We start from the raw sequence: 25,794 nt of genomic DNA on the forward strand, positions 1-25,794 counted from the left end.
AAAAAAGATGTTTGAGTAGGGGTAAAAGAGAAATTAAAGAGACAAAATCTTATTTAGCTACGATTAATGGCTTACCTTTTATAGAAAATCTTTAGATTTCTTTATAGTTAAGGAATATAAAATTTTCTAAAGGCCGTGTGCTGACAGCCTAAGGTTGTATTATAACCGTCTGTAATCATGTTGTAACAGCCTAAAATTGTGTTATAATTGTGCCATAATTATAACAGAATAATTACCTTTTTGTCACTTGTACATCATGTCTCGGTAATTAAGATATCAAGTACCCAGATGAATTTTAAGTAACTAAGCCCACAAAGCTTTGGAACGATGCACCACAATCTTGACACCTAGGATGCATTTGACCAGATATGAGAATCACCCCCCTCTATTCTCATTTCAGAGCCTAATTTTCCACCAAATATGCCCTTAATTCATTTGATTGTACCTAATAATAACAACTCCAATAGCAATTTCTTTTATATATAATATAAAAGTTATCAGGCTTATATATGTAACAAAAGGCATATTCACTTACGTCCGATCCATTTTCCATAGCCACGACTTCTCGCCGGTTGCAAAATGGGACCACAAAAACTCCAACTTCCACACAAGTTTACATTACACCATGAGCACCCGGATTCCACCGCAATGCATCCGAACCAAAAAGCCTGCCTTCCCCCTCCCCCCCCCCCCCCCCCCCCCCCCCCCCCCCCCATTGCTGAGCTGTCGACCATTTACCCAATGGACCCATTCCTCCCACGATGATCCAGAGACTTATTAGGGACGAAAACGGCCAAATCATATTTGCAAGTATAAATATTAAAAACATGGGACTTATTAGAATTTCCAGAGATTGCAATCAGACGTTCCAGAATCGTCCAATTAACACTCGAGACACGAATAAGACTGGAGGCTGTAAATTAAATTTAAATGGACCATACAATGTTAATTCCATTCAAGTACACAAGGTCAGAGTCATCAGACCCAAAGAACGATCACCGACGCATCGCAGTGCGAGGCGCGACACGCGTCCTCTTCGAGGCATCGGACGCCCCTCGGCTCGCGTCGCTGTGGTGGGCCGAGCCGAACCCGGTGGCCCGACCGTCGCCGTTCACTATGTCCGCCAGCATCTTCTGCAGGTCCTCCAAGCTATCCGGCTTCTTCCCATTTTATCCACCAAAAATAACAAAAAATTAAAGCAATAAATCAGCCTCGATGTTTATATTTCATTCCCACCATACCCCTCGAAAGGGCATTTTCGGCATCTCCAAGACGGAACTAACGGTGCCCGCACGGGGACCTAGATCCGCGTTCAACGTTGCCCTCACCAATACCGGACGGCAGAACTGGATGGACGGCTGATCTGGTTTCGAGGATCAGCGGACGGCGGATCGGACACACGCATAGATATCTCATATGCGGGAAGTATGAATTATTGAAGAATAATTTGATGAGTGGTTACAGCAGCGACTAGGGCGGCTTACCTCCGTTTTCACGCTATCCATCATCGCCAGCATTTCTTGCATGAAATCAGTGAAATCCTGGCCGTCCAATTGAACAACCCGAGTAAATCGACGGAGTAGTAGGTACAATTAATTTAGAATTTTCATAGAGGCGGGGAGCACCAGACCTGGTCGTCCTCCTCGAGGGGGTCGTAGAGGCCGGCGTCGTAAATGGCGCGCTTGCCCTGGTCGGAGAGAACTGCAGGAACACCAGATCGCGGCCCCCCGAAAACGCCGTCAGCGGACGTCCGTTAACAAAAAGGAAAACGTCATGGTGAGGTACGGTACGAGGAATACACTTACCGGAGTAGGCCTCCTGGATCCGCTGGAATCGCCGCTTCGCTTCCCCCATCGCGGTCGGGTCCTTCGCCCACCGGTCCGGATGCCATTTCTTAAAGGGAAAAAAAGGCAAAATTAGGAAAAATACTTTATGAAAAAAGAACGGAAGAGAAAGGCGGAAGGAGGATTTACCAGGGCTTGCTTGCGATAAGCGGTGCGGATATCGGAGGAGGAGGCGTTCCGCCGAATCCCGAGGAGGGAGTAGTAACAGGAGCCGTCGGATCCGGCCCCATCGGCGTCCATCGCCGGAGATCTATCGCATGGACGGTCGTAGATCAGTTAGAGACGGAGGGAGAGGATAGAGAGAGGAGACCGTCCAAAAAATAAATGGGGGAGGGTTGGGGAATTGGATTTATAGGAGGAGAAGGGAGTTCTCGAAAGCCAATTATTTTCTTCTGTTTTTATTTCTGGGCTCGAAGGAAAAAAATATCTTCTGGGGTCACCGGGGATTCCTTGGGCCAAGTTGCTGGTTTTAGGAGGTGGGGAAGGTTCCAGAGATTCCCCCTCCCTAGATATTTTCTCAGGTAGCTAATGATTGGCGCTTTCGATGGAGTTATTTACGAGAATGACATTGGGTCGAGGCACCTTTGCTTACCTTGCCGTGCACGTGTTGGAGAACGCCGCGTCATTGAACAGTTGGAAGAGGTTGTTGGGGAACTTTGTGGAGCTCGCAGCCAGCGATTGGGCTTGCTTTTATCGTTCCAGCGTTGGAAGGAGAAATAATATCCAACGCGGCGTTTGCCATGTGACCGTGCACACCGTCAGCCGCCGTTCCTATAAATCCTAGTTTTATAAGCATAATCACATAAATAAATGGTTATGATTCATGGCTTACATGACTATATAGTATCTTGTATAATATATATATTACATGAGCTATTTACAGATAACGGATATGAATATAGATTATAAAAAAAATACAAAAAAAATAGAATAGAGCCATATTTATTTCAGATAACACTTTCAAAATAATAGGTTGTACAGAAAGCCATCGTCCCTAGCATCGTTGGCCTCTCTCAATGAAATGATGTCTAGTACTAGAAGTCCTGATGTATTTATTTTGGTTCATTTCTGTATAATAAACAATTGAAAGAAAATAGGTAATAAAGCAGATGTTCGGAACCGTAAAGTTTATAGTTTAACAAGAAATTATGCATGGCCGCACAATCTCTCCATCATAATCACTAATTGCTATAAATTTAATTAATTATATACTTATCTCGACACACTATTATAAAAATAAGTAGTTGTTATTGGTGTCGTGTGCGGTTGTGTGGTACATCGTGTAGGATATAGTTTTTTTTGTTTGATTGGCTTAAAAATGGCTCTATTTTTTTATGATTTTGACGATGGATGTTCTTAATTCTGGTGTTCTTTTTGGAATACGATTTTTTTTGGGAGGTTATGTTTTGTTTGAATAGATGAGTTTTGGTTTCTTTGCAAATTAGGCAAATACCACATGAGAATTAATGTGATAGAGAGCATTTGAACATAGCTTCATCTACCTTTTCCTTCTATTTTCACTTGATGTTAAAACCAATAAGTCTTTGCTTTCAAACTCTATGAAGATTTTGCAAACAGATTAGGAAAATATACTAGTTTTATCATGTAGCTCATCTGTTTCAGTATATTTTTCTTTCTCCATCGAAGTATCAACACTATGATAGAAAATAAAAGCACTGCCAAACAAGCCTTGAATGTTTTTGATTTGCTACCTTCCGGCGGGTGCTAATTCAGCATAGAGATTACACACAAAAAGTTATAGAAATGATGAACAACTACTCAACTGAATTCATAATTGACAATCTAGAATGTGATAAATAGAATGTGACAATCTAGTGAGAGAGCCGCACACCTTTGATGTAATATTTTATATGAGATTTATGTATTATTGTAGTAGTCATTCTTAAACTTAATCAAAGTATCTCTATGCTTTCATGCTCATCGTTTCACTGTTTGACCGTTGTACATTGGCATCTTATGGACCCCAAGAAAGATTAACTCTCATGTTCTTCAACACATCTAACTTCTTATTGGCACCAAGAAAGATTCTTTGTTCTGAAGCATCTAATATAATTTCCACCGACAACCAGAAATTGTAGTAATTGTCTCCATCACCAACCTCCATGCCTTGCTTGCCATAGAAATTCATGAACAATTAAACATGCACTGTTTCTTTATAACTGTTGGGGGAAAAAACCCCAAGTCATACCGCCGCGGAGGCGCTCGGCCAAAGAGCACCGACCGGAAAGGCGCTCGGCCAAAGAGCGCCGACCAGAAAGATGCTCGGTCAAAGAGTGCCGACCAGGAAGGCGCTCGACGGAAGGGCGCCGACCAGAGAGAGCGCCAAGAAGAGGCGCCCAACCAAAATAATCGAGTAGGAGCGCTCGGCTAGAAAGAGCCGACCAGAGAAGCGCTCGACTAGAAAGCGCTGACCAGAGACAAAAAGCGCCAAATAGTGGCGCTCGGCTAGAAGGTGCTCGTCCGAAGGGCGCCGACCAGAAGTACTAGAAGTGACCCCGCCACAGGGCGCCCCGTCGGGCGACCGGCTCGGCTCGGCACCCCTGCCGAGCCAATGCCTTAACCAAATGTTCAACTTTCGCCTAACCCTCTAAGCCTGAGGGACCTGACAAACTCCACTACAACCTGCCGCTATCTCCAAGCCATCAAGGCATAAGATCTCCGCAGGTATTCGGCACGACCTACCATTAATGCATGAGACCCCCTCAAGTCTCCGATGCACTCAATCATTTAATGAACACGGCTCAAGGCGATCTCCGGATCACTGAACCATCAAAGCGTATGGCTCTCCCTGACTGCCGGTTCATTCGGTAATAAATGCACTTACCATCCACGGACCCCAGGCCCACCACGGCCGGCGGTTCAACCACTCCAACAGGTCCGATCGACCGTGACAACTCCCTGGTTCCGGCCTGATTCGGCCTTATTCTCTACTACGCCATTAATGGGCCAAATCGTGCCCAATTATTACAAAAGAGAACAAACTCCCTGTCACCTCCCAGGCAACATAAAATCCTTCTATAAAAGGGAGCCTGGGAGGAAAGAGGGAGGGGGGGAGAAAAAGAAACAGCACAGACACAATTGAACACAATATTCTCTTTATTTTCTCCACATATCTCTTCTTTGCTCTCTGGCTTGCTCTCTCCACATATTTGCCCCCTCTGACTTAAGCATCGGAGGGCCGGCGCCGGGGAGCCCGGCCACCGGCTTTTTTGCAGGACAGGACAGGACAGGGTGCACTCCTCTTCGCTCTCACACTCACCCCCCAGGAGGACGCAGCCGGCCGGCGCACCGCCGTCCGCCCTCCCGGCAGCGGAGCTCCTCCTCCCCTGGCTCCGTGGCGGCCCCCGGGTCCAATTTCCAGCAACAGTTGGCGCTAGAGGAAGGGCCCGAGTCGCTGCCATGAAGCTAAGAAGCAAAGGGGCTTCCAACGCCTCTCGACGTCCTCCACCTAGTCCGGAACATTCTGTCCGAAACTCAACACCTCCGGCCGAGTCAGCACCTCAAGTTCGGCCGGAGCAGTTTGATGCCCTGGTGCAACAGGTGCAGGTCTTGGCCACCGCTGTCCAAAGCCTGCAACCCAGGGGCATCCCAACGGCACCACCTCCTCCGGCTCCAGTTCAACCAGAGCCTCCTACAAGCGGACTTCCCCTTCGAGGTCAGGACTCTCAAGTCCAGGCCTCCCTCTGGAGAGAGCACCCAGTCAGAGGCCACGGAGGCTGGCCACAGCCTTCAGAAGCTGAGTCGGTTCCAGGGCAACCTGCGCCCGAACGAACCGCTGCAGCAATCCTCCAGAATGACGAACTCGACAAGAAGGTCGAGAAACTGGAGCGCCAAATCCAGGCACTCCACGGAAGAAAATCAGGACGTGATGGCGACTTCGAGTTTACTACGAAGTCGCCCTTCTCCCCGGAGATTGAAGATGAACCGGTTCCACTACGGTTCAAGATGCCCCAGGTGGAGCCTTACAACGGCAAGGCTGATCCCCTTGACCACCTGGAAAGCTACCGGGTCTTAATGGCCCTACAAGGAGCCTCGGAGGCTATGATGTGCAAAGCTTTCCCGGCGACACTCCGAGGACCAGCCCGGCTGTGGTTTACCGGGCTGAAGTCGAGTACTGTCTCCTCCTTTGAGCAGCTCGGCAGACAATTTGCTGGCAATTTTGCCGCCAGCCAGCCCCAGCGGCGGACATCGGACTCCCTCCTTGATATCAAACAGGAGGAGTGAGAATCCTTCAAGGAGTATTTGGACCGGTTCACCGCCGCAACATGGGAGGTCCGGGAGCTTGACCAGTCCATCGCCATGTCAGCGCTAAAGACTGGAGCCCGTTCTTACAGGTTCCTCTTCTCGATCGAGAAGAATTTCCCCGCGGACCTCACCGAAATGTTCGCTCGGGCGCGGAAGTATGCCAAGACTGAGGAAGCCGTGGCTGTTAGGCGGGGCGGGACCGAGCAGAACCCCAAGAAGAGACGCCGTGAGGAGCGCGGCCAGCCCAGGAGCCCGTCTCCGCGACGAGCTAAGAATCCGCCCCGTCCGAAGAGTCCACCCCGGTTAAGGGGACCGCCACCGCAAAGGTCACCGCTCCGCCCGAGGTTCCCACTGCGGGCCCGTGCACCCGAGGAGAGGTATGAAAAATACACTCCCCTCAATGCTCCTCGGGCTGAAATCCTCATGGAGATTGAGGGTCGGGACCGCATCCGGCTCCCACCTCCAAAATAAGATACCAGAATCCGGCGTGATTCCCGGAAGTATTGCCGTTTCCACCGGGATCACGGCCATGATACTGAGGATTGTTATCAGCTCCGAAACGAGATCGAAGCACTCATCCGCCGAGGGGTGCTTGATCGATTCGTGCAAGGCCGGCGTGAAGAGAAGCCAGCCGAAGGAGCCGCACAGCCTGAAGGTTCAAATGCCAACAGGCCCATCGCCGGCGTCATCAACACCATCCGAGGCGGGGCCTCGGTTGGAGAAGCTTCAGGGGAAGAAACCTCCTCAAAGCGCTTGCGCGCCTCTGAAGCCATCTCCTTTTCAGATGATGATCTAGAGGGAGTCGAAACTCCCCATGATGATGCCGTGGTCATCTCCATGATCATAAATAAATTTGATGTAAAATGCATCCTGGTTGATAATGGAAGCTCGGTGAATGTTTTGTATTTTGGTGCCTATTGTAAAATGGGGATGACCAAAGAACAGCTACGGAGGATGAATGCTCCGTTAGTTGGATTTACCGGGGATTCAGTCCCAGTGGAGGGCGAGATTGACCTTCTGGTCACAGTTGGGCTCGCCCCCCGTGAAAGTACCGTGGGGATGAGCTTCCTCGTGATACGCCTTCCTTCAGTCTACAATGCCATCCTCGGAAGGCCAGGCCTCAACGCCCTCCGAGCAGTGGTCTCAACTCACCACTTGCTCATGCGGTTCCCCACCGGCCAGGGAGTCGGCGAAGTTCGAGGAGATCAAATGGTGGCAAGGCGATGCTACCTGGCGACCCACGAGGCAAAGCGACCAGCCGAGGTGCTTGTCCCAGCGACCGACCAGCCCTCGACTAAGACTCTGGAGGCACGGGTCAACCCTCAGAAAGAGCGGGTAGAGCCTGGTGAGTTATTAATTCAAGTTCCTTTACGAGAGAGCTCTCTCAGGCTAACCGTGCAGGTCGGCTCTGGCCTCAACGAGCATGAGAGGGGTCGCCTCGTTAATTTTCTACGCGACAACATGGACGTCTTCGCATGGTCGCCTGCGGACATGCCAGGGATAGATCCAGAGGTCATGGTTCACCGGCTCCAAGTGAAGCCAACCAGCAAGCCCGTGCGACAAAAGAAGCGAGGCGCCGCCCCTGAACGACAGCGAGCAGCAGCCGAGGAGGTCAGCAAGCTCCTTGAGGCTGGCTTCATCCGGGAAATATCCTACCCGGAGTGGCTCGCCAACGTAGTCCTCGTCAAGAAAGCCAGCGGAAAGTGGCGTATGTGCGTGGACTACACCGACCTGAATAAAGCCTGCCCAAAGGACAGCTTTCCACTCCCCAGCATCGACCAGCTCGTGGACTCCACCTCAGGTCACGAGCTGCTGGCATTTATGGACGCCTTTTCCGGATATAACCAGATCCGCATGGCGCCAGAAGATGAGGAAAAGACAGCCTTCATCACCGACGGGGGAACCTACTGCTACAAAGTGATGCCGTTCGGTTTAAAAAATGCCGGGGCAACTTATCAAAGGCTGGTCAGCCGGATCTTCAAAGACCAGATAGGCCGGAACATGGAGGTCTATGTTGATGATATGCTGGTGAAAAGCAAGGTGGCACAAGACCATATAGCCGACCTCAATGAAGCCTTCTCCACACTCCAAAAGTACCAGATGAAGCTCAATCCAGCCAAATGTGCATTCGGAGTCACCTCCGGCAAATTCCTCGGCTTCATTATTACACAACGGGGAATCGAGGCCAACCCCGAAAAAATCCAAGCCCTCCAAGAGATGACGCCTCCCAGGACGGCCAAGGAGGTACAACAGCTCACGAGCCGAGTGGCAGCCCTCGGGAGATTCATCTCCCGCTCGGCCGAGCGCTGCCTTCCATTCTTTGCAGCCCTCAAGAAGCCGAAGAACTTTTTATGGTCGGACAAGTGCCAGCAATCTTTTGAGGAGCTCAAGCATCTCCTGGCTTCCCCTCCCCTGCTCACAAAGCCTCAACAGGGAGAGCTCCTTTATCTATATCTAGCTGTCCCCCTGTAGCAGTAAGCTCGGTCCTGGTCCGAGAGGAGGGTAAACTCCAAAAGCCAGTATATTATACCAGCCGGGTCTTGAGGGACGCCGAGACCCGATACTCCAAGCTGGAGAAGACTGTCTATGCTCTGGTCATCTCAGCTCGAAGGCTCCGACCCTACTTCCAAGCCCACACAGTGGCCGTACTGACCGACCAGCCGGTCAAGCAGATCTTGCAGAGATCAGACCATGCGGGCCGGATCACTAAATGGGCCATCGAGCTCGGGGAATTCGACCTCGAGTACCGACCCAGACCGGCGATTAAAGCACAAGCGCTCGCAGACTTTATAGTCGAGTGCACCATACCAGACGAGGCCGAGCCCGAGCCTGAGCCACCAACGGAGCCGACCTCGAGTTTGACATGGACTCTGCATGTCGATGGCTCGTCAAACTCGGGGGGTAGCGGAGCGGGACTTATCCTCACCAGCCCGGAGGGGGTGGTCGCCAAGCAAGCCTTGCGCCTCGAATTCCCTGCTTCCAATAATATGGCGGAGTACGAAGCGCTTGTCGCCGGGCTCAAGCTAGCCAAAGAGCTAGGAGTAAAGACTTGAAGGCCTTCAGTGATTCTCAGCTCGTCGTCAACCAAATTATGGGCGACTTTGAAGCCAGAGACCCGACCATGCAGAAGTATCTTCAGAAGGTACGGGATCTCGCCTCAACCCTGGACTTTTTTCACATTCAACATGTTACCAGGTCGGAGAATCTCAGGGCCGACCAGCTATCAAAGCTGGCGTCCTCTCGCATGAGCGAGCTTCCCAAAGCGGCAGTACTGGAGTATCTCCAAAAGCCCAGTACAGACGAGCCCGAGCAGATCTTCTGCACTGAGTTCGAGCCAAGCTGGATGGATGAACTCACCAGCTACCTGCAAGACGAAGTCCTCCCCACCGATGAACGAGAGGCTCGCCGAATCAAGCGCTCCGCCACCCGATACATATTGTATGAGGGAAAGCTCTATCGGAGATCTTTCACATCTCCCCTCCTCAGATGCCTCCGCCCAACGGAGGCTGATTACGCCATGCGCGAAGTCCATGAAGGAATCTGTGGAAATCATGTGGGAGGGCGAGCATTGGCCCACAAAATTTTACGCCAAGGATATTATTGGCCGACGCTCCAGAAGGACGCTATGAACTTCGTCCAAAGATGTGACCGGTGCCAGAGGAACGCCAATGTTCAACGCCGACCTTCGGCTCCCTTGACTTCAATCAGTTTTCCTTGGCCTTTTGCCCAGTGGGGAATTGACATCCTAGGGCCATTCCCACTGGCCACCGGGCAAAGGAAGTTCCTGGTCGTCTCCATCGACTATTTCACAAAGTGGGTGGAAGCCGAGCCCCTCGCCCGGATCACCGAGCAGAAGATGCGGGATTTCGTCTGGAAGTCCATAATCTGCAGATTCGGGCTTTTCCGCATCCTCATCTCTGACAACGGTCGCCAGTTTGACAACATTCACTTCAGAGAATTCTGCTCCGAGCTTGGCATTGACCACTGCTTCACCTCGGTCGCGCACCCTTAGACGAACGGAGAAACCGAGGTAACAAACCGTACTATTTTGCAGGGTCTCAAAGCCAGGCTCGACAAATCCAAAGGATAATGGGTCGAAGACCTATACAATGTCCTGTGGGCTTACCGGACCACGTTCCGCGTCCCCACCGGCGAGACTCCCTTCAACCTGACATATGGGACGGAGGCTGTCATCCCACTAGAGATTGGGATTCCTTCTCCAAGAGTCGAGCATCACGACGCCAGCTCCAACTCTTTGCAGCTCAGAAGTAACCTTGACCTAGTCGAGGAAACAAGGGAGGCCGCCCGAGTTCGTATGGCGAGGTACCAGCAAAGGACAGCTCAGTACTACAACGCCAGGGTCAAAGTCAAATCTTTCAGACCAAGGGACCTTGTCCTCAGAAGAGCTGAAGCCTTCCGACCAACTGAGCAAGGGAAGCTGGCCCCGAACTGGGAAGGACCATACCGAGTCACGCGCATCCGCCGACCCGGAACTTATAAATTGGAGTCTCTAGATGGGACTCCCATTCCGCGGAGCTGGAGCTCTGAAAATCTCCGCGTGTACCACCAGTAGAACCCCAAGGGGTCCCTCATTATTCAACTATTGAATTTCATTCTATGAATTTCATTTATGGTCTGCATACTCATTTCAAGCTCACCGATTTTCCTGGTTATCTCATGATCCCAGGTTTATTTCTCCTCCCCTGACCACGGTTGGGATGCCCCGATATCTCGGGATGATGGGGGACTTACGAGGATTCCCTGAAGATGTTCGTGAGTTCGTGATACGCTCTCCATCGGCCAACGAGCTCGGGTCGTTCTCCTACCCTGACCACGGTCAGGATGCCCTGTTGCAACGGGATGCCCCGATCCGTCGGGATGGCTCGAGACGTCGAGATGCGGTCTTAAGTGACCAGACGAGCTGGGCTCGTTCTCCATCGACTTCCACCGACGAGCTCGGCTCGTGCTCCATCGGCCAACGAGCTCGGCTCGTTCTCCTACCCTGACCACGGTCAGGATGCCCCGAGACGTCGGGATGCCCCGATCCGTCGGGATGCCCTGAGACGTCGGGATGCCCCAATATATTGGGATGCCCTGCCACAACGGGATGCCCCGATCCGTCGGGATGGCTCGAGACGTCGAGATGCGGTCTTAAGTGACCAGACGAGCTCGGCTCGTTCTCCATCGGCTTCCACCGACGAGCTCGGCTCGTTCTCCATTGGCCAACGAGCTCGGCTCGTTCTCCTACCCTGACCACGGTCAGGATGCCCCGAGACGTCGGGATGCCCCGAGACGTCGGGATGCCCCGGCTATAGGGAAGCTCGAGACGTCGAGATATGAGTTGCGGTCCTCTCTGACTAGACGAGCTCGACTCGTTCTCCATCGACTTCCACCGACGAGCTCGGCTCGTGCTCCATCGGCCAACGAGCTCGGCTCGTGCTCCATCGGCCAACGAGCTCGACTCGTTCTCCTACCCTGACCACGGTCAGGATGCCCCGAGACGTCGGGATGCCCCGATCCGTCGGGATGCCCTGAGACGTCAGGATGCCCCAATATATTGGGATGCCCTGCCACAACGGGATGCCCCGATCCGTCGGGATGGCTCGAGACGTCGAGATGCGGTCTTAAGTGACCAGACGAGCTCGGCTCGTTCTCCATCGGCTTCCACCGACGAGCTCGGCTCGTTCTCCATCGGCCAACGAGCTCGGCTCGTTCTCCTACCCTGACCACGGTCAGGATGCCCCGAGACGTCGGGATGCCCCGATCCGTCGGGATGCCCCGAGACGTCGGGATGCCCCGGCTATAGGGAAGCTCGAGACGTCGAGATATGAGTTGCGGTACTCACTGACCAGACGAGCTCGGCTCGTTCTCCATCGACTTCCACCGACGAGCTCGGCTCGTGCTCCATCGGCCAACGAGCTCAGCTCGTTCTCCTACCCCGACCTCGGCCGGGATGCCTCGAGACGTCGAGATGCCCCGATTCTTCGGGATGCCCCGATACGTTGGGATGCGGTCTTCACTGACCAAGACGAGCTCGGCTCGTTCTCCACCGACTTCAACCAACGAGCTCGGCTCGTTCTCCATCGCCGGATTTCTCTGCCGACGTCCTCAAAGAGCGGACCCCGAGCAGAGGAGCGTCTTCAGTCGCCTCGGCGCAAGGACGCACACGGTACAAGGTACCCATTTATTTAGTGTTTTTACATTATCTTATCTATTCTTGGATCTCTGCCGACGTCCTCAAAGAACGGACCCCGAGCAGAGGAGCGTCTTCAGTCGTCTCGGCGCAAGGACGCACACGGTACAAGGTACCCATTTATTTAATGTTTTTACATTATCTTATCTGTTTTTGGATCTCTGCCGACGTCCTCAAAAAACGGACCCCGAGCAGAGGAGCGTCTTCAGTCGCCTCGGCGCAAGGACGCACACGGTACAAGGTACCCATTTATTTAATGTTTCTACATTATCCTATCTGTTTTGGATCTCTGCCGACGCCCTCAAAGAGTGGACTCCGAGCAGAATGTTTTTAGTCGCCTCGGCGTGAAAACACTCACGATACCAACAAACTTGGTATAAACCTAGTCTGTTGAATCCCCGTCACGAGCTGACGAGCATTCGACCCATTCGTTGGAAAAGAATCCGGTCCGCCCCGGCAACCCGAGGCACGGATTCGAAATTCACTACGCTAAAAAATCTAAGTCTTAGCGACCGCCCCAGGGCTTGGTCGAATTCTGGACTAGGCTCGGAAAAATTCTCCGAGCCCAAATCCCCTTAGTATAAGCATAAGCGTCCCTATACCACTGGTCGAAGGACCGAGCAATGGAGCTCGGCTAGCCAAACCTAAAACCAAACCCTGTGGCGGGCAAAGCTGAGGCTCTAGAGCCCATATCCTCGGAACATAAAATGGATCCGAGCAGAGAAACTTGGACTACAATAGACGAGTTTCCAAAAAATATATATTCATTTCAAAAAGCCCGTAGGCTAAGTACAAAGATTCGGATTTGGCCCTTACAAGTACGGGGGGCCATCCCGACTAAACAAAATAATAAAAATTACATCAAGGCTCGAGCTCGACTACTTCGGCTTCGGCAGTATCGGGAGCGGTAGGCTCAGCAGTCGGGGATTCAGTAGCCTCGGCAGCAATGGGAGTAGCCTCGGGGGCGGCTTCGGTCGCCTCGGCCAGACTTCCCTGGTCGGCCACCGGAGTTTCTGCCTTCGCCTCCGGCCTCTCGACCCCTGCTCCCGGTTGAAGCAGGTTTACGTCAAAATTCGGAAGGAGCCGCCGCAGTTGGTTGCGGAAATTCCGGAAGCCCTGGATCAGCCCATTCACGCCCTCCTCTGCTAGGAGGTCGTGAAACTCCTCCGACTCGCGGAAGAGCCTCACCGCGTTCTGGGCTTGCTCCCGAGCCTCGTGGTATGCGGCCTTCCGCTCAAGGGTTTTTATTTTCCGCTCGAGCTCTAAGTGTCGGAGGCGGGCATTCCCCACCTCCTGCTCGCGGGAGGCCAACGCCAGCTCGGCTGCGGCCAAACGAGCCTCGGCGGCGCGCACTTCGGACCTTGTTAGTGTGTGCGCGCCCTTCTCTTCATCGAGCTCGGCGGTCAGAGCTCGAATTCTTTCGTCGGATGCTCCAATTCTTTCTTGGAGCACCTGACGTTCGGCCTCGGAGGCCTGATACCTCGCCTCGGCGGCTAGGTACCTCGCCTGGGCCTCCTCGTAACCGCGCTGGCACCTCCGGGCCTGCTCCCGGTAGTCTTGGACTATGTGCATCAGCATTTCCGTCTCGTGCAAGTGCTGTAAAAGAGACGAAAAGAAAAACATAAGGCACTGCGAGTAAAAATCTTTTACAAATTACGCAGATGAAAAATTTTACTTACCCGGACGGCGTTGCAGCGGGTAGCGTCCATGAAGGCATTGTAGCTCATGGACTGTATCGTGGCCCGGTCGGCCGGGAGCAGCGCGACCCGAAATACTTCGCGCACCACTCGAGGGTTTTCGAGGGCTGAATCGCCCTCGAATACCGACCAGGTGAGTGCAAGAGGCACTCGCTCCCCCGAGCCTGATGGGCCCGGAAGGCCAGCTTCGGCTGGCCTAGGCGGAGCCGACCCCGAGGCTCCCTGATTGCTCCCTGGCTCGGAGCTAGGGGGCTGGGGTCGGACAAGCGGCCGATCTGACTGCCGCACGACTGGAGCGGGGCGCGCAAGCGCGGGACCCGCAGGACTTCTCCCCTGGTCGGCAACTGAAGCATCCTGCCGACCAGGAACTTGCGCCAAAGGCATCGGGCATGGGAGCACCACCGAAGCTCCCCGGGAGCCCGAGCTCCTGGAATCCGCGCTCTCCCTCTGACCAGCATCGGGGTGCGCGGGGCGGGAAGGGCCCGCCTCGGAATGCGCGAGGCGAGAAGGGCCCGCCTCGGCCACTGGGGTCGCTGAGACCTTCTGCTTCTTCCTCGGCTCGGTGGGCTCGCCCGAGAGCTCGGCTGCCCTCTTCTGGAAGCGAGCGTAGAGGACTTCGTTTTTAGTCACCATCTTTGCGATATCTGCGAAGGCGAACAGGATTAGAACATTAGAACAGTAAGGAAATAAATAGACACCTTGTAATTACTCTTACCATGGGGACGCGCCGAGCTCAGGCCCACGTTCACTAAAGCGTCCTCACATATGAGGCCGTTCAGCAAAATGCCATCCCCGAGGCCGCGGATGGTGTCGATGATCCCCTGCTCACGTGGAGAAAGTTGGGGGGGCCTGTTGATAGACTTAAGCTGGGCCGGCCCCCACCTGGGGTCAAACCCCCAGGACCGTTCAGAACTAAGGAAGAAGAATTTCTTCTTCCAGTCATGAATGGACGAGGAGGCACCATAAAAGAGTGGCCGACCCGCCCGAAGGGCGATATAAAGCCACTCTCCGTCTCCCGGATTCGACTTAAAGATAAAAAGTCGCCGGAAAACGTTGACAGAAGTCGGAATCCCGTGCAGTAAGCACAGTGACAGGAAACCGACCACTGTCCTCCAGGCATTCGGAGTGAGTTGCGCCGGAACCAACTGGCAAACTGTCAGCAACTCATTCACGAAGCCGTGAAGAGAAAATCGGAGGCCGGCCCAGAGCGACTCCAGATGCACTCCGATCTGGCCTACCGGAGGATCGGTTACCCGATCCCTTCGCCTGGCGGGCTCCAAACGGAACCCGTGAAGAGGGAAAAACCACTCTTCGGTCATTTCGACCTCCAGGATGCTCATGGTGGACTCGACCTCATTGGGAAGAGAACCCATTGCAAGAGGAAAAGAAATCCAAAAAGAAGGGGGACCTGAGAAAGATGCCGGAAAAAAGGAACTTCGGTCTGAGGAAGACTGGAGGAAGAAAAGCTGGAAGCAGAAGGTAATAGGAAGGGGACGGAGGGCCAGGGGAGAGTTTATATAAACCTCCCCAACGGCCCCGATCGGCAAAAAGAAAAGCCGCACCCCGTTGAGATGACCACACGTGTCGGTCCAAAAGACAGAACGACGCATTTAATTAGGGCTAGCGCTTCGGACGCCGAAGCGCCCCATTGGATCGTGCGGCCCCATCATGAGCCCACGACGCGAGGACGCTTCGCAAAAGGTGTCCCAATAATGAGGCTTTTCGGGAAAGAAGAGACGCCGCCTATTAAAGGCACCTCGAGGCGTCCGATAATTCAAAATGCGCAATAAATTAAAATTTTCGGAATCCGTAATGACCCAACTAAAGCTACTTCCCGCGCTCCAGCTGGTAGCCAACTGGAACTCGGAAGTCGGGGGGTAGTGTTGGGGGAAAAAACCCCAAGTCATACCGCCGCGGAGGCGCTCGGCCAAAGAGCACCGACCGGAAAGGCGCTCGGCCAAAGAGCGCCGACCAGAAAGATGCTCGGTCAAAGAGTGCCGACCAGGAAGGCGCTCGACTGAAGGGCGCCGACCAGAGAGAGCGCCAAGAAGAGGCGCCCAACCAAAATAATCGAGTAGGAGCGCTCGGCTAGAAAGAGCCGACCAGAGGACGCCGACGAGAGAAGCGCTCGACTAGAAAGCGCTGACCAGAGACAAAAAGCGCCAAATAGTGGCGCTCGGCTAGAAGGTGCTCGCCCAAAGGGCGCCGACCAGAAGTACTAGAAGTGACCCCGCCACAGGGCGCCCCGTCGGGCGACCGGCTCGGCTCGGCACCCCTGCCGAGCCAATGCCTTAACCAAATGTTCAACTTTCGCCTAACCCTCTAAGCCTGAGGGACCTGACAAACTCCACTACAACCTGCCGCTATCTCCAAGCCATCAAGGCATAAGATCTCCGCAGGTATTCGGCACGACCTGCCATTAATGCATGAGACCCCCTCAAGTCTCCGATGCACTCAATCATTTAATGAACACGGCTCAAGGCGATCTCCGGATCACTGAACCATCAAAGTGTATGGCTCTCCCTGACTGCCGGTTCATTCGGTAATAAATGCACTTACCATCCATGGACCCCAGGCCCACCACGGCCGGCGGTTCAACCACTCCAACAGGTCCGATCGACCGTGACAACTCCCTGGTTCCGGCCTGATTCGGCCTTATTCTCCACTACGCCATTAATGGGCCAAATCGTGCCCAATTATTACAAAAGAGAACAAACTCCCTGTCACCTCTCAGGCAACATAAAATCCTTCTATAAAAGGGAGCCTGGGAGGAAAGAGGGAGGGGGGGAGAAAAAGAAACAGCACAGACACAATTGAACACAATATTCTCTTTATTTTCTCCACATATCTCTTCTTCGCTCTCTGGCTTGCTCTCTCCACATATTTGCCCCCTCTGACTTAAGCATCGGAGGGCCGGCGCCGGGGAGCCCGGCCACCGGCTTTTTTGCAGGACAGGACAGGACAGGGCGCACTCCTCTTCGCTCTCACACTCACCCCCCCAGGAGGACGCAGCCGGCCGGCGCACCGCCGTCCGCCCTCCCGGCAGCGGAGCTCCTCCTCCCCTGGCTCCGTGGCGGCCCCCGGGTCCAATTTCCAGCAACAATAACATTATTTTTTTTTTCTTTTGCAATCATCTTAATTTTGTGGTAGGAATCATGCAGAGTGAAATGACATGACAAAGTGCATGGACAATGCTTGGCGATCAATTTTAGCAATATGTAATGTATTGAATGAGGTTAACATATGAGAGAGAATAATTTTGAAAATGATCGACAAGAAATAAAATAACTACTCAGAGAAAATTGGATTTGTTTAAAAATCTCTGTCTAATTGCCAAAACGTAGCTGTGTCACATATAAAATGGTAGTTGTGCTAATGAACATGAGCACAAGGATATATGTTGCAACTTCTTACATGCTTAAAGTCCTACCTGACATAGATGTAGGATCACCATCTCATTGCTTGTAGTGAGCTAGATTTGAAATTTTGAATTATGAAGTGCAATATGAATCTAGTTATGAAACCTTAATTGACTTTCAAGCTAAATCCTGCACTTATTAAAAAGGAAGTAGGTTGAGCTGCGAGCCTAGATCATCAATACATTGACTTATGGCACTTGATCGGGCATGCTATGGACAATGCACATCAAGTTGAGAAGGTTGTTATGATTATCAAACGAAAAGGTAAGGGCAATGCATAACCCTACTCAGTTCTGTGCATTGTATCACTTTGTGATTACAGTGTGCTGAGTACTTGTTGTCTACCAAATTTGAATGCTAAAATCAACCAGCAAATGGTGTTTTGAGTGGATTATTGGATAATAGAGGTGACATTTTCTTTTCAAATACTGGCAGCTGGATTGGCGCATGTTTTTATTTTCTTCCAGTAATCAACATAGGCATTTGTCTCACCACTAAGTGTACATTATATGGGTGGGATTAGATGGTTGTGATATGTTCTAAAATTGACCGCAACCGACATGGCAGACCGGCTAATAGGAGTCGCCACGTAGCTACAAACCGACCAACAAGAGCCCGCTATGCGGCTGACCTAGAGGTGCACGGAGAGTCCTTCAAATTTCAAGCTTTCTCCCCATACAATGACAGCTCAATAATGATCACGAATAGTTTATTTAACTACATGACATGTGAGCGATTTACGTGAGTGAGATGTGCGGGTGTGATCCTTAGGCGAGAAGCACGATCTGCACAAAAATATCCAACACACATGCCAAGAAGGCTTCTCGATGATGGAAGAGGTGGTTGCTCGTGGTGCCGCACGGGAGGAGATGGCTGCTTGCAGTGCCTCTACTATGAGGAATTAAGCGATGTGACAGATAAAGATCGGCATGGCGAATCTCGGCACGATCCTTGGAAGCTTGGCCATCAGAGGCTCGGCCATCGGAGACTCGGCCATCTGAAGCTCAGCCATCCGGAGCTTGGCCATCGGAGACTCGTTTATCTAGAGCTCGACCATCTGGATCTTGGTTGTCGGAGGCTCGGCCATCTAGAGTTTGGCGGTCGGAGGCTCGACCATCTAAATATTGGCCGTCGAATGCTCGTAGGCTTGTAGTTGTCCGAGAAAGAAGAGCAGGATGATGTGTTGGGATCCCGTCAAGTTGTGGCCCACATTGACAAATTCTGTCAATATGGTCCAAGTGGGAGAATGTTGGATCCCGTTTTAATTAAACCCTGATTCCGTTTAATTAGAACCCAACATGATGGTGAGGGCCTGAGAGCTTCTCTCTATCAGAGCCTCTGACTATTAGTGTTTGAATTCTTTTGGGGTCATTTAGCCCTGTTTATATAGAAAAGAGAGCGTGGATCCATTTTGATTTGGAGGTGGAACAAGGGATTGCCATAACCTCCTCTTTCTTTTGGATCTTGCCAGGAATAAAAATCTGCCATAACCTTTTTCCTCATTTAGATCCCCACCAAGAATTCAATCTTTTTTTTAACTTCAAATATTTTCAAAATGCTAGCTACATATCCATCCGTAATAGAACGGGTTAGATTTTAGGCTACATCGCCTCCATTTGCCTGAATACTGATCTTATGGTCCGTTTCTTGATTAATTTGATACCTTATAATAAATTGGTTGGCAAGTACATTGTGCTATCAGACAATATCCAATGCTGATACCTTGCCAACGCGACCAATTTGCCTTCTCTTTCCCCGTTCGACGCAACCTTGAGGCAACTTCAATGGTAAGCTCTACCTATTAAAATTTGAAGATGTGTGTCTCACTATGGGCTCATACACCATGAGCTCTGCCACTAAATAATACAGAAGGAGATGTCCTAGGTGATTAGAGGAGGAAGAAAACAAGAGCGGTAACAGAGAGGAGGATGAAGGGGGAGATCGAATATATTCCGGCCACTCCTTCTGGTGATGAAACCACGCCGTCGGGCGATGCTGCCTCAGTCACTATTTCACTTCGGCAATGAGCAGCTCTCTGTTCTTTCTGGTGGATGATTGTTGCCTTTTTTTAAAAAAAAAATTTATAACCTTTTTGGAGTTGCAGGACCATGTCCCAGCTTATTAGTTCTGTTCTTCTGCATGATAAGTTCATACCATCTATAGTTACTGTTCTTTCAGCTTCATTTGGTCATGTTAAGTATGATCTCCGAATCACTGCAATTGTATGATTTATGTTTTTTGATAAAACTCATCCAATTTATAATTCAAATAAATGAATTAAACAAGAAGTGGTCCTATTCATAAGTTGCTTTACTCATTGCAGGTGAATCAACTAGAATATTCAATTATTCATGAAGCCTACTATTTGATTCAAATTATTGGCATTTTTGTCAAGAAATTCTCTCCCATGCTTCTTACGCACGTTAATTACATTAAATTAAATTCTTGAACTCTTTGGAGGTAATTTTCTGAATTCTGATTCTTTGCGCCCCGTCGAGCTGTAGCCTTTCTTGTTTGCCAAGGATTGACTCTGTACCAATTTTCCATGCCTTCATCCTTGGAAATAAAAGTTAAAATTCCTTCAGCCCTTCTTATTTCATCCTCTCGTCGCAGATTGCTTCCTTGTGTTGCCTCTAAACCTCTTACCGGATGCGTAGTAAGCTGTGATCCTTTACTTGATTAATGCTCGTCGTGAAAGATTGGACCAATGAGAGATCAAATTGTTTGCTGATGCTTTACATATTATCAGTCTCTGAGTAACCCTAGGTTTGAATACCTGAAGTTAGTTCTTTTTAAAAAAAGTTTGCTCACCTGTTGCTCCACTGAAGGTCTGATGGTGTATGGAATGTATGAATTGAAAGTCTCATCAGTCATATGGGAGCTTTTCATTGTTATTCTCATCAGTCCTAGCACCATGTTACTGCCAGAATTTGGGGACCCTTTTATGATGTATGCAGCACAAGATTGCATTAAGTTCAATAAGGATAGGTTTGTGTAACAACTCAGAACCTCACCCAAAATGGCTAGCCGGAAGATATTATTTAGGTTTTTTAATCCTATATAAGTATTAAAGATCTATCCAGCAAATAACCGATGTGAGACTAAACACATGTCCGCAGGGGTCCTCACATGCTCTTTCCATTTAAGTCCTGACGTTCTCATCAGGCTAAGGGTTTAAATCTATTCAAATATAAACACAAGCACCACGAACAACCTATAGCCAACCCCAATGGATCCGTACTGCAGTGTCTCATAGTCCGCATAGGCTAAGGGTCTGCTCTGATACCATTTGTAACAACTCAGGACCTCATCCAAAATGGCCAACCAAAAGGTATTATTTGGATTCTTTAATCCTATATAAGTATCCAAAATCTACTCAACGAATAACCGATGTGGAAGTAAACACATATCCGTACGGTCCCCACAGTTTGTGAAGTGGTTAGCGACTTGGGGCTTGTAAGAATTCATCCTATAGGACAATTTCTGCACTCACCTAGTTGGTGCAGTGCTGAATGAAGTTTTTTTCTTGAAATAGTTGAATAGTGATAGTGGTAAGGGGTGGCTCAGTGCACGGGACTTGCCTATTCATAATTATTCAAATGTTGATCAATGACGAATGAATATCGTAAATGCTTCTTTGGAATGCCAATTGATGTAAACACCTCTCCTCTGTTTGCAAATAGATTTGGAGCTCTATGATAAACACTAGTCACTACTTACTTTCTGGTTTAAGATGAGTTATCGGCAAAGGTAATAAGCTTCTATTGCTACATATCCATGGTTTCCAACTTGGGCTGCCAATAGACCTCTCTCATCTTCCTTCAGGTATATCCAAGGTCTTTGGTCTTGTCACTGGAAAAGTCCTCTCTCAGCGAACTTGTTATTAACGAAATTGAGCCAAGCCAGGCTGCGCTGGAACAATATACCTTAGCATTGGCCATATCAAATAATCAAACTAGATTCGTTCGAGCAAACGGTGGAAATTCAACTTATATTTCATCTATTCTCTATATTTTGGAGAAGAAGGATGGGAGTAAACCATCCTATCATTCCATGAACAAAAGAAATGGACAAGCAGGAGAGAACTCATCCTCATATCAAGAAGATAGAGCTAATAAGTATTCTTGCAGAAGAAAACTCCAGCTTCTTCTGTTCTTATATTGGCTATGAGGCTATTAGTTTTCTGGTTCGATGGTTGTAAAAGGAATATTAGAGAAAATAACACCCTGCCGAACACACTCAGCGGTTTGCTTGTTACTTCCTAATTTTTACTTCTTGACCTTTTATTAGTAAAAAGTTGGGGAGAGGAGCCACTCTGGTTCATTCTCTCCATTTTCTTCTAGAAAAAAAAAATTCTAACAAAAAATTCCATACTTGACCAATGCCGATATCTCAGAAAAGAAGCATTTTTAGAATGATAAAAAACATTTCCCAATCTGTTGGAGCTGAGAACATATCTTATTGTGAGGCCAACCTCCCTTGGCAACATTTAAAGTACTAAGCAATTCGCCATTTACAGCAAGCCACATAAATATTTTTACCTTTAAGGTAACTTCAATCTTCCAAATGTACTTGAATTCTTTCCAAACGATCTCCTAAGGTTTAGAAATCATGCAGAGAATTTACCGAGAATTCTCTAGATTGGATCCCCCTCTACATGAATCTAGATTGGTTTGGTTTTATATCTCTCTTTTAAATCGATAAAGACTTTGTGACATGGACGCCCAGCCCAACTCGGTCGGTCAGTTGACTCACCTAACAGATGATGATATGCTCGATCGATTTGATCGAATTTTGAGGGGTTGTAGCTGGTAAAAGGTTTGGAAACGGTCTGAGTACTTGTACTGCTGCCAAAAAAAGTCGGCCTGAAGGTTAGATTTGCTGACAACAGTTGGTTGTGAAAAGTAAAGCAATGGAAAGACGACTTCCGTGCCGGCTACGATTTGAAACATTTAAAACAAGGTTGGTTTGTGGCTTCTAACAATTTGATCTTTGCAAGTAAGGATTGGTTAGATTTTTAGACCATAGAACATCATCAAAACAGCAGGAAGAGTCTACTTCTTAGTAATCCTTCAACAGTGATGGTATATTCTTTATCCGTACCTAGATTTTTTTCAGAGTCATGCAGCTGCTTCTGGTTGCACAAGGAGGACCAATTGTTGAAGAAGCTAAACTCTTTTTAAGCAATGACCATAATTAAAAGGTGCTTATTGAGGAAGATTCTAGCATTTTGTTCCTCTAGTATACCCAAGTTATAGCTGTGAAGAGCATGAGGATAATAGGTTGGGCCGATTAAGAAAAGGACATATTTTTCCATGTGAAACAAATATCTTCAAAAGGGGATTGAGGATGCAGAACACCGAGGGCCAAACAAATTGTTTTCCAAATGGATGAGAAGAAGTGATAATTTGAGAAGATGTGATTAAGCGATTCTTCTCCATAACTACAAAGGACACATCCTCCCATATATCTTTCTATCTTGTTTCTTAGAAGATCTCTTATATTCAACCTCTTTTTTCAACATAACCATAGAAATATTTGACCTTAAGTGGCGCACAAAGATTCCAAAGGTCACCGGTGAACTTGCATTTGATGCCTCTCGTATTGATGAATTGGTAGAAAGTGGCAATTGAGAACAAGTTCTTGCTATCCAATTTTCATTCTACTTGATTACCATCCTAGTTAAGAGAAACAAGAAGAGCTAGTAATTTATTGAATTCAGCTTGAATATCTGCTGTTGGCCATGTAAGTTTGTTAAATTTCCATTACAAAGTGCTTGGGTTGAAAAATTCAGCCACCATCCCATTCTTTTTCTGGTTGATTCCATAGAGCTTAGAGAAAAGGGTATGTAGAGGAGTATCACAAATCCAATAATCTTTAGAAAAGAGCGCTCTTTGACTATTGTCAATCTGAAATTTTGCTCCAAGATACAACCCAAACGGCTCACAGCAGGCCTAATCTACAGTGCACGTCTGTAGTAGGCAGATTACCTAGTCTATATCGGTTGCCCAAAATATAAAATAATATATGTAATTGTAAAAGAGAAAATGGAGATAAGGAGAGACTATGAGAGCAAGAAGAAAACTTTTTTTTTGTTGTCTTTTTAGGTGCAAGAAATGGCTCATATATAGGCCCTTTATAATCCAACTATAACGGTTGAATACTTATGGCCTCATTAAGACCAAAATGAGAGATGATGGAAAGTTTTGAAACTTCCAAATGGAATTTGAAATACCTAAAGGTTACAACAATTCTTTTAAAATTTTGGAGGTTACAAATCTTTTTTATTAACACCTCTTAAAAACCTTTAAAACTCATTCAAATTCTAACAACTATATTTCTTTGTAGATTAGATTTTTTTTTTATTTGGCCACCAATACATAGATAAGTCCGTCTTTTAATCATAAGTAAAATGCATCGGTCTTCTCCAAATCCGATCATTTATAAGATATCTCCATCAAATGGACCACATATCACTATAGCTGTGTTTATAAATTTTTTAATATGAATAATTTTTTTGCAAAAATGCTTCTTTCACTGTTTCTATAGTTTATTTGCGGCACTCCCACTTGTACTTCTTAAAGAAAGAAAAGACTTGATTTCGGAATCTCATCAGAGCTTTTTTTATACAGAAGACATTGACCAGAAGCACTATACATAACTAGTCAATTTGCCAACAAGCCAGGGTCTCTTTCCATTTTATTTTTAAAAAGTAAAAAAGAAAAAAAAGAGATAACTATTGACTGACTCATCGCCAGCATTTCCTAGAGATAAGCATTGACCGTATTCTCCCGTGGTCGGCCTCGAGATAAATGCAAGCGACGCGGCGAGGAGATGGGGCAGAAAGCAGTGAGATGGTTGAGATGAAACGCAGAAGAGGCAGCGGAAAGAGAAGCCCTTCGGTTTCTTTGGCTATTATCTGCATGATAGCTGCCTACATCGCCACCCTCTCCTTCGCCCAGCCCGATCTCAGCTCCCAGCTTCCAACCAACAATGGTGATTAAACCTCGAACTTATAGCCATTCTAGTTCCATTTTTTCCTTTCAAACTGCATTACAAACTTTCAGCTGTATTTGGAGTCTACTGTGAGAAGTGGCGAAGGAAATCCCCTTGACTGCTAATTATATTGTGGTGTAGGTTATGAAGGTCAGAACAGTGGAAAGCCATGGCCTTGCTGCAATAGGTGCGGTGGGTGTACGAGGTTCATCCCGCCGGAATGCCAGTGCTGGGATCTCACCAGGGCCTGCCATCCCCGGTGCAAAGAATGCGTTCGATCACCACTTAGCGTGGAGCCACCCCTCTACCAGTGCATGGACCGCATCGCCGACTACTGTAAGATCCCATGCAAGTCGCCGACGAGAAGCAATGTGTGATGACCAATGCGTTGTTGCTTTGTTTTAATTTGTGATCATTTGATCCATTTGATATCTTAAATTAACAAAAATTTGCATACGCTTTCGTTTAAGGCTGTACTGGGTACTCAGGATTTGGTTGCTTAGACTAAAGATGACTCAAAAATTCGGTTGCTTAGACTAAAGATGCTTCAAAAAACGGCCCATCATAGGTGCCTTTTTTTTTGTTGATGAAAGCTGTCGAAGGGCAAAGTCCTAGACACATTTATTGGCTACGGAGTCTTTAGTAAAAAAAAAAAAACACAAAGTATTTGCTGATAGGAATAAAGATGCAGGCATGCAGCCTACCCTGGCACTTTGATTTGCTTTAGATATATGTGGATTTCCCTTTGAGACGTGTCCAGTTCAGAGTCTTTCAATAATAATGCGCTTCGTTATCCTCGTGTCCTCTCGCTTAACTCTTTGAGAAGGTCCCGGCGAGCAATGCCCCCTTTTGTCCCTCTCAAATAGGTCCTGGTACCGCTGGAAACTGGCCCACTCAACCACCGAGTTTGCCTAAGATCTCAGCTCATTTGCTGTCTGGTTCGAAAAATCGGTAGACATTGCTGTGTGCTTTTATAGCGACAATCCAATGGCTGTTTCACTTGATCAATGATGGTTTCGATGCTAAACACCTCCAAATTGATATTGGATGGCTGAGGTACTACTCTCCAAATATTTTATAGGTCAACTAGGTCGGCCATGTGACAAGCTTTAAGTGACCAACTTGTAGTTAGATGGCGAGCTTTTATTGCTCAAGGTGTATCGTGTCCCGTAGTTGTCTTATATAGTTTATCCAAACCATCTCCCTGCCAAGTTCTAATTTCTACTTAAATTTATCCTCCATGCTCCAACTTGTTTTAATCGGGTGCTTTACGAGTTGGGATAATGGCACTAAAGTTTGGATAAGTCTTGGTTAGGGCTAGAGGGTCAGCAGAAAAATCATTAGCATGGTTTACCGTACCGATTCGTACCAGCCGATAT

At 48.7% G+C, this 25,794-nt stretch overlaps 2 protein-coding genes across 4 annotated transcripts; one reads left to right on the plus strand and one right to left on the minus strand.

Moving 5' to 3' along the window:
- Window positions 1-816: 816 nt before the first annotated feature.
- LOC103703349 (dnaJ homolog subfamily B member 6-like) lies at window positions 817-2,281 on the minus strand. 3 transcript variants are annotated; one of them, XM_008786176.4, is made up of 5 exons: window positions 1,974-2,281; window positions 1,806-1,893; window positions 1,631-1,701; window positions 1,485-1,541; window positions 817-1,157 (listed from the first exon to the last, which is right to left on the minus strand). In XM_008786176.4, the coding sequence occupies exons 1-5, from the start codon at window positions 2,082-2,084 to the stop codon at window positions 996-998; spliced, it is 489 nt and encodes a 162-aa protein (XP_008784398.1). In that variant the 5' UTR covers window positions 2,085-2,281; the 3' UTR covers window positions 817-995. The 3 variants fall into 3 exon arrangements, with proteins under 3 accessions (XP_008784398.1, XP_008784399.1, XP_008784397.1); XM_008786177.4 differs by having other exon boundaries at window positions 817-1,363; window positions 1,974-2,280; XM_008786175.4 differs by having other exon boundaries at window positions 817-1,160; window positions 1,974-2,278.
- A 21,906-nt stretch (window positions 2,282-24,187) lies between these two features.
- On the plus strand, window positions 24,188-25,002 carry LOC103703350 (Bowman-Birk type proteinase inhibitor D-II-like). The gene is made up of 2 exons (XM_008786178.4): window positions 24,188-24,415; window positions 24,557-25,002. Exons 1-2 carry the CDS (start codon window positions 24,232-24,234, stop codon window positions 24,790-24,792), a joined length of 420 nt encoding a protein of 139 aa, XP_008784400.1. The 5' UTR covers window positions 24,188-24,231; the 3' UTR covers window positions 24,793-25,002.
- The last annotated feature ends 792 nt before the right edge of the window (window positions 25,003-25,794 follow it).

This window comes from Phoenix dactylifera, chromosome 3, assembly GCF_009389715.1.
Source record: "Phoenix dactylifera cultivar Barhee BC4 chromosome 3, palm_55x_up_171113_PBpolish2nd_filt_p, whole genome shotgun sequence".
NCBI lineage: Eukaryota > Viridiplantae > Streptophyta > Magnoliopsida > Arecales > Arecaceae > Phoenix > Phoenix dactylifera.

Coding starts and splice junctions, on each gene's coding strand:
- LOC103703349 (XM_008786175.4), bottom strand. CDS start 2,084: ATGGACGCCGATGGGGCCGGATCCGACGGCTCCTGTTACTACTCCCTC. Junction 1,702..1,805: donor GATCCAGGAGGCCTACTCCG/GTAAGTGTATTC, acceptor GTGTTCCTGCAG/TTCTCTCCGACCAGGGCAAG. Junction 1,542..1,630: donor CCCTCGAGGAGGACGACCAG/GTCTGGTGCTCC, acceptor TTGGACGGCCAG/GATTTCACTGATTTCATGCA.
- LOC103703350 (XM_008786178.4), top strand. CDS start 24,232: ATGCAAGCGACGCGGCGAGGAGATGGGGCAGAAAGCAGTGAGATGGTT. Junction 24,416..24,556: donor CCAGCTTCCAACCAACAATG/GTGATTAAACCT, acceptor ATTGTGGTGTAG/GTTATGAAGGTCAGAACAGT.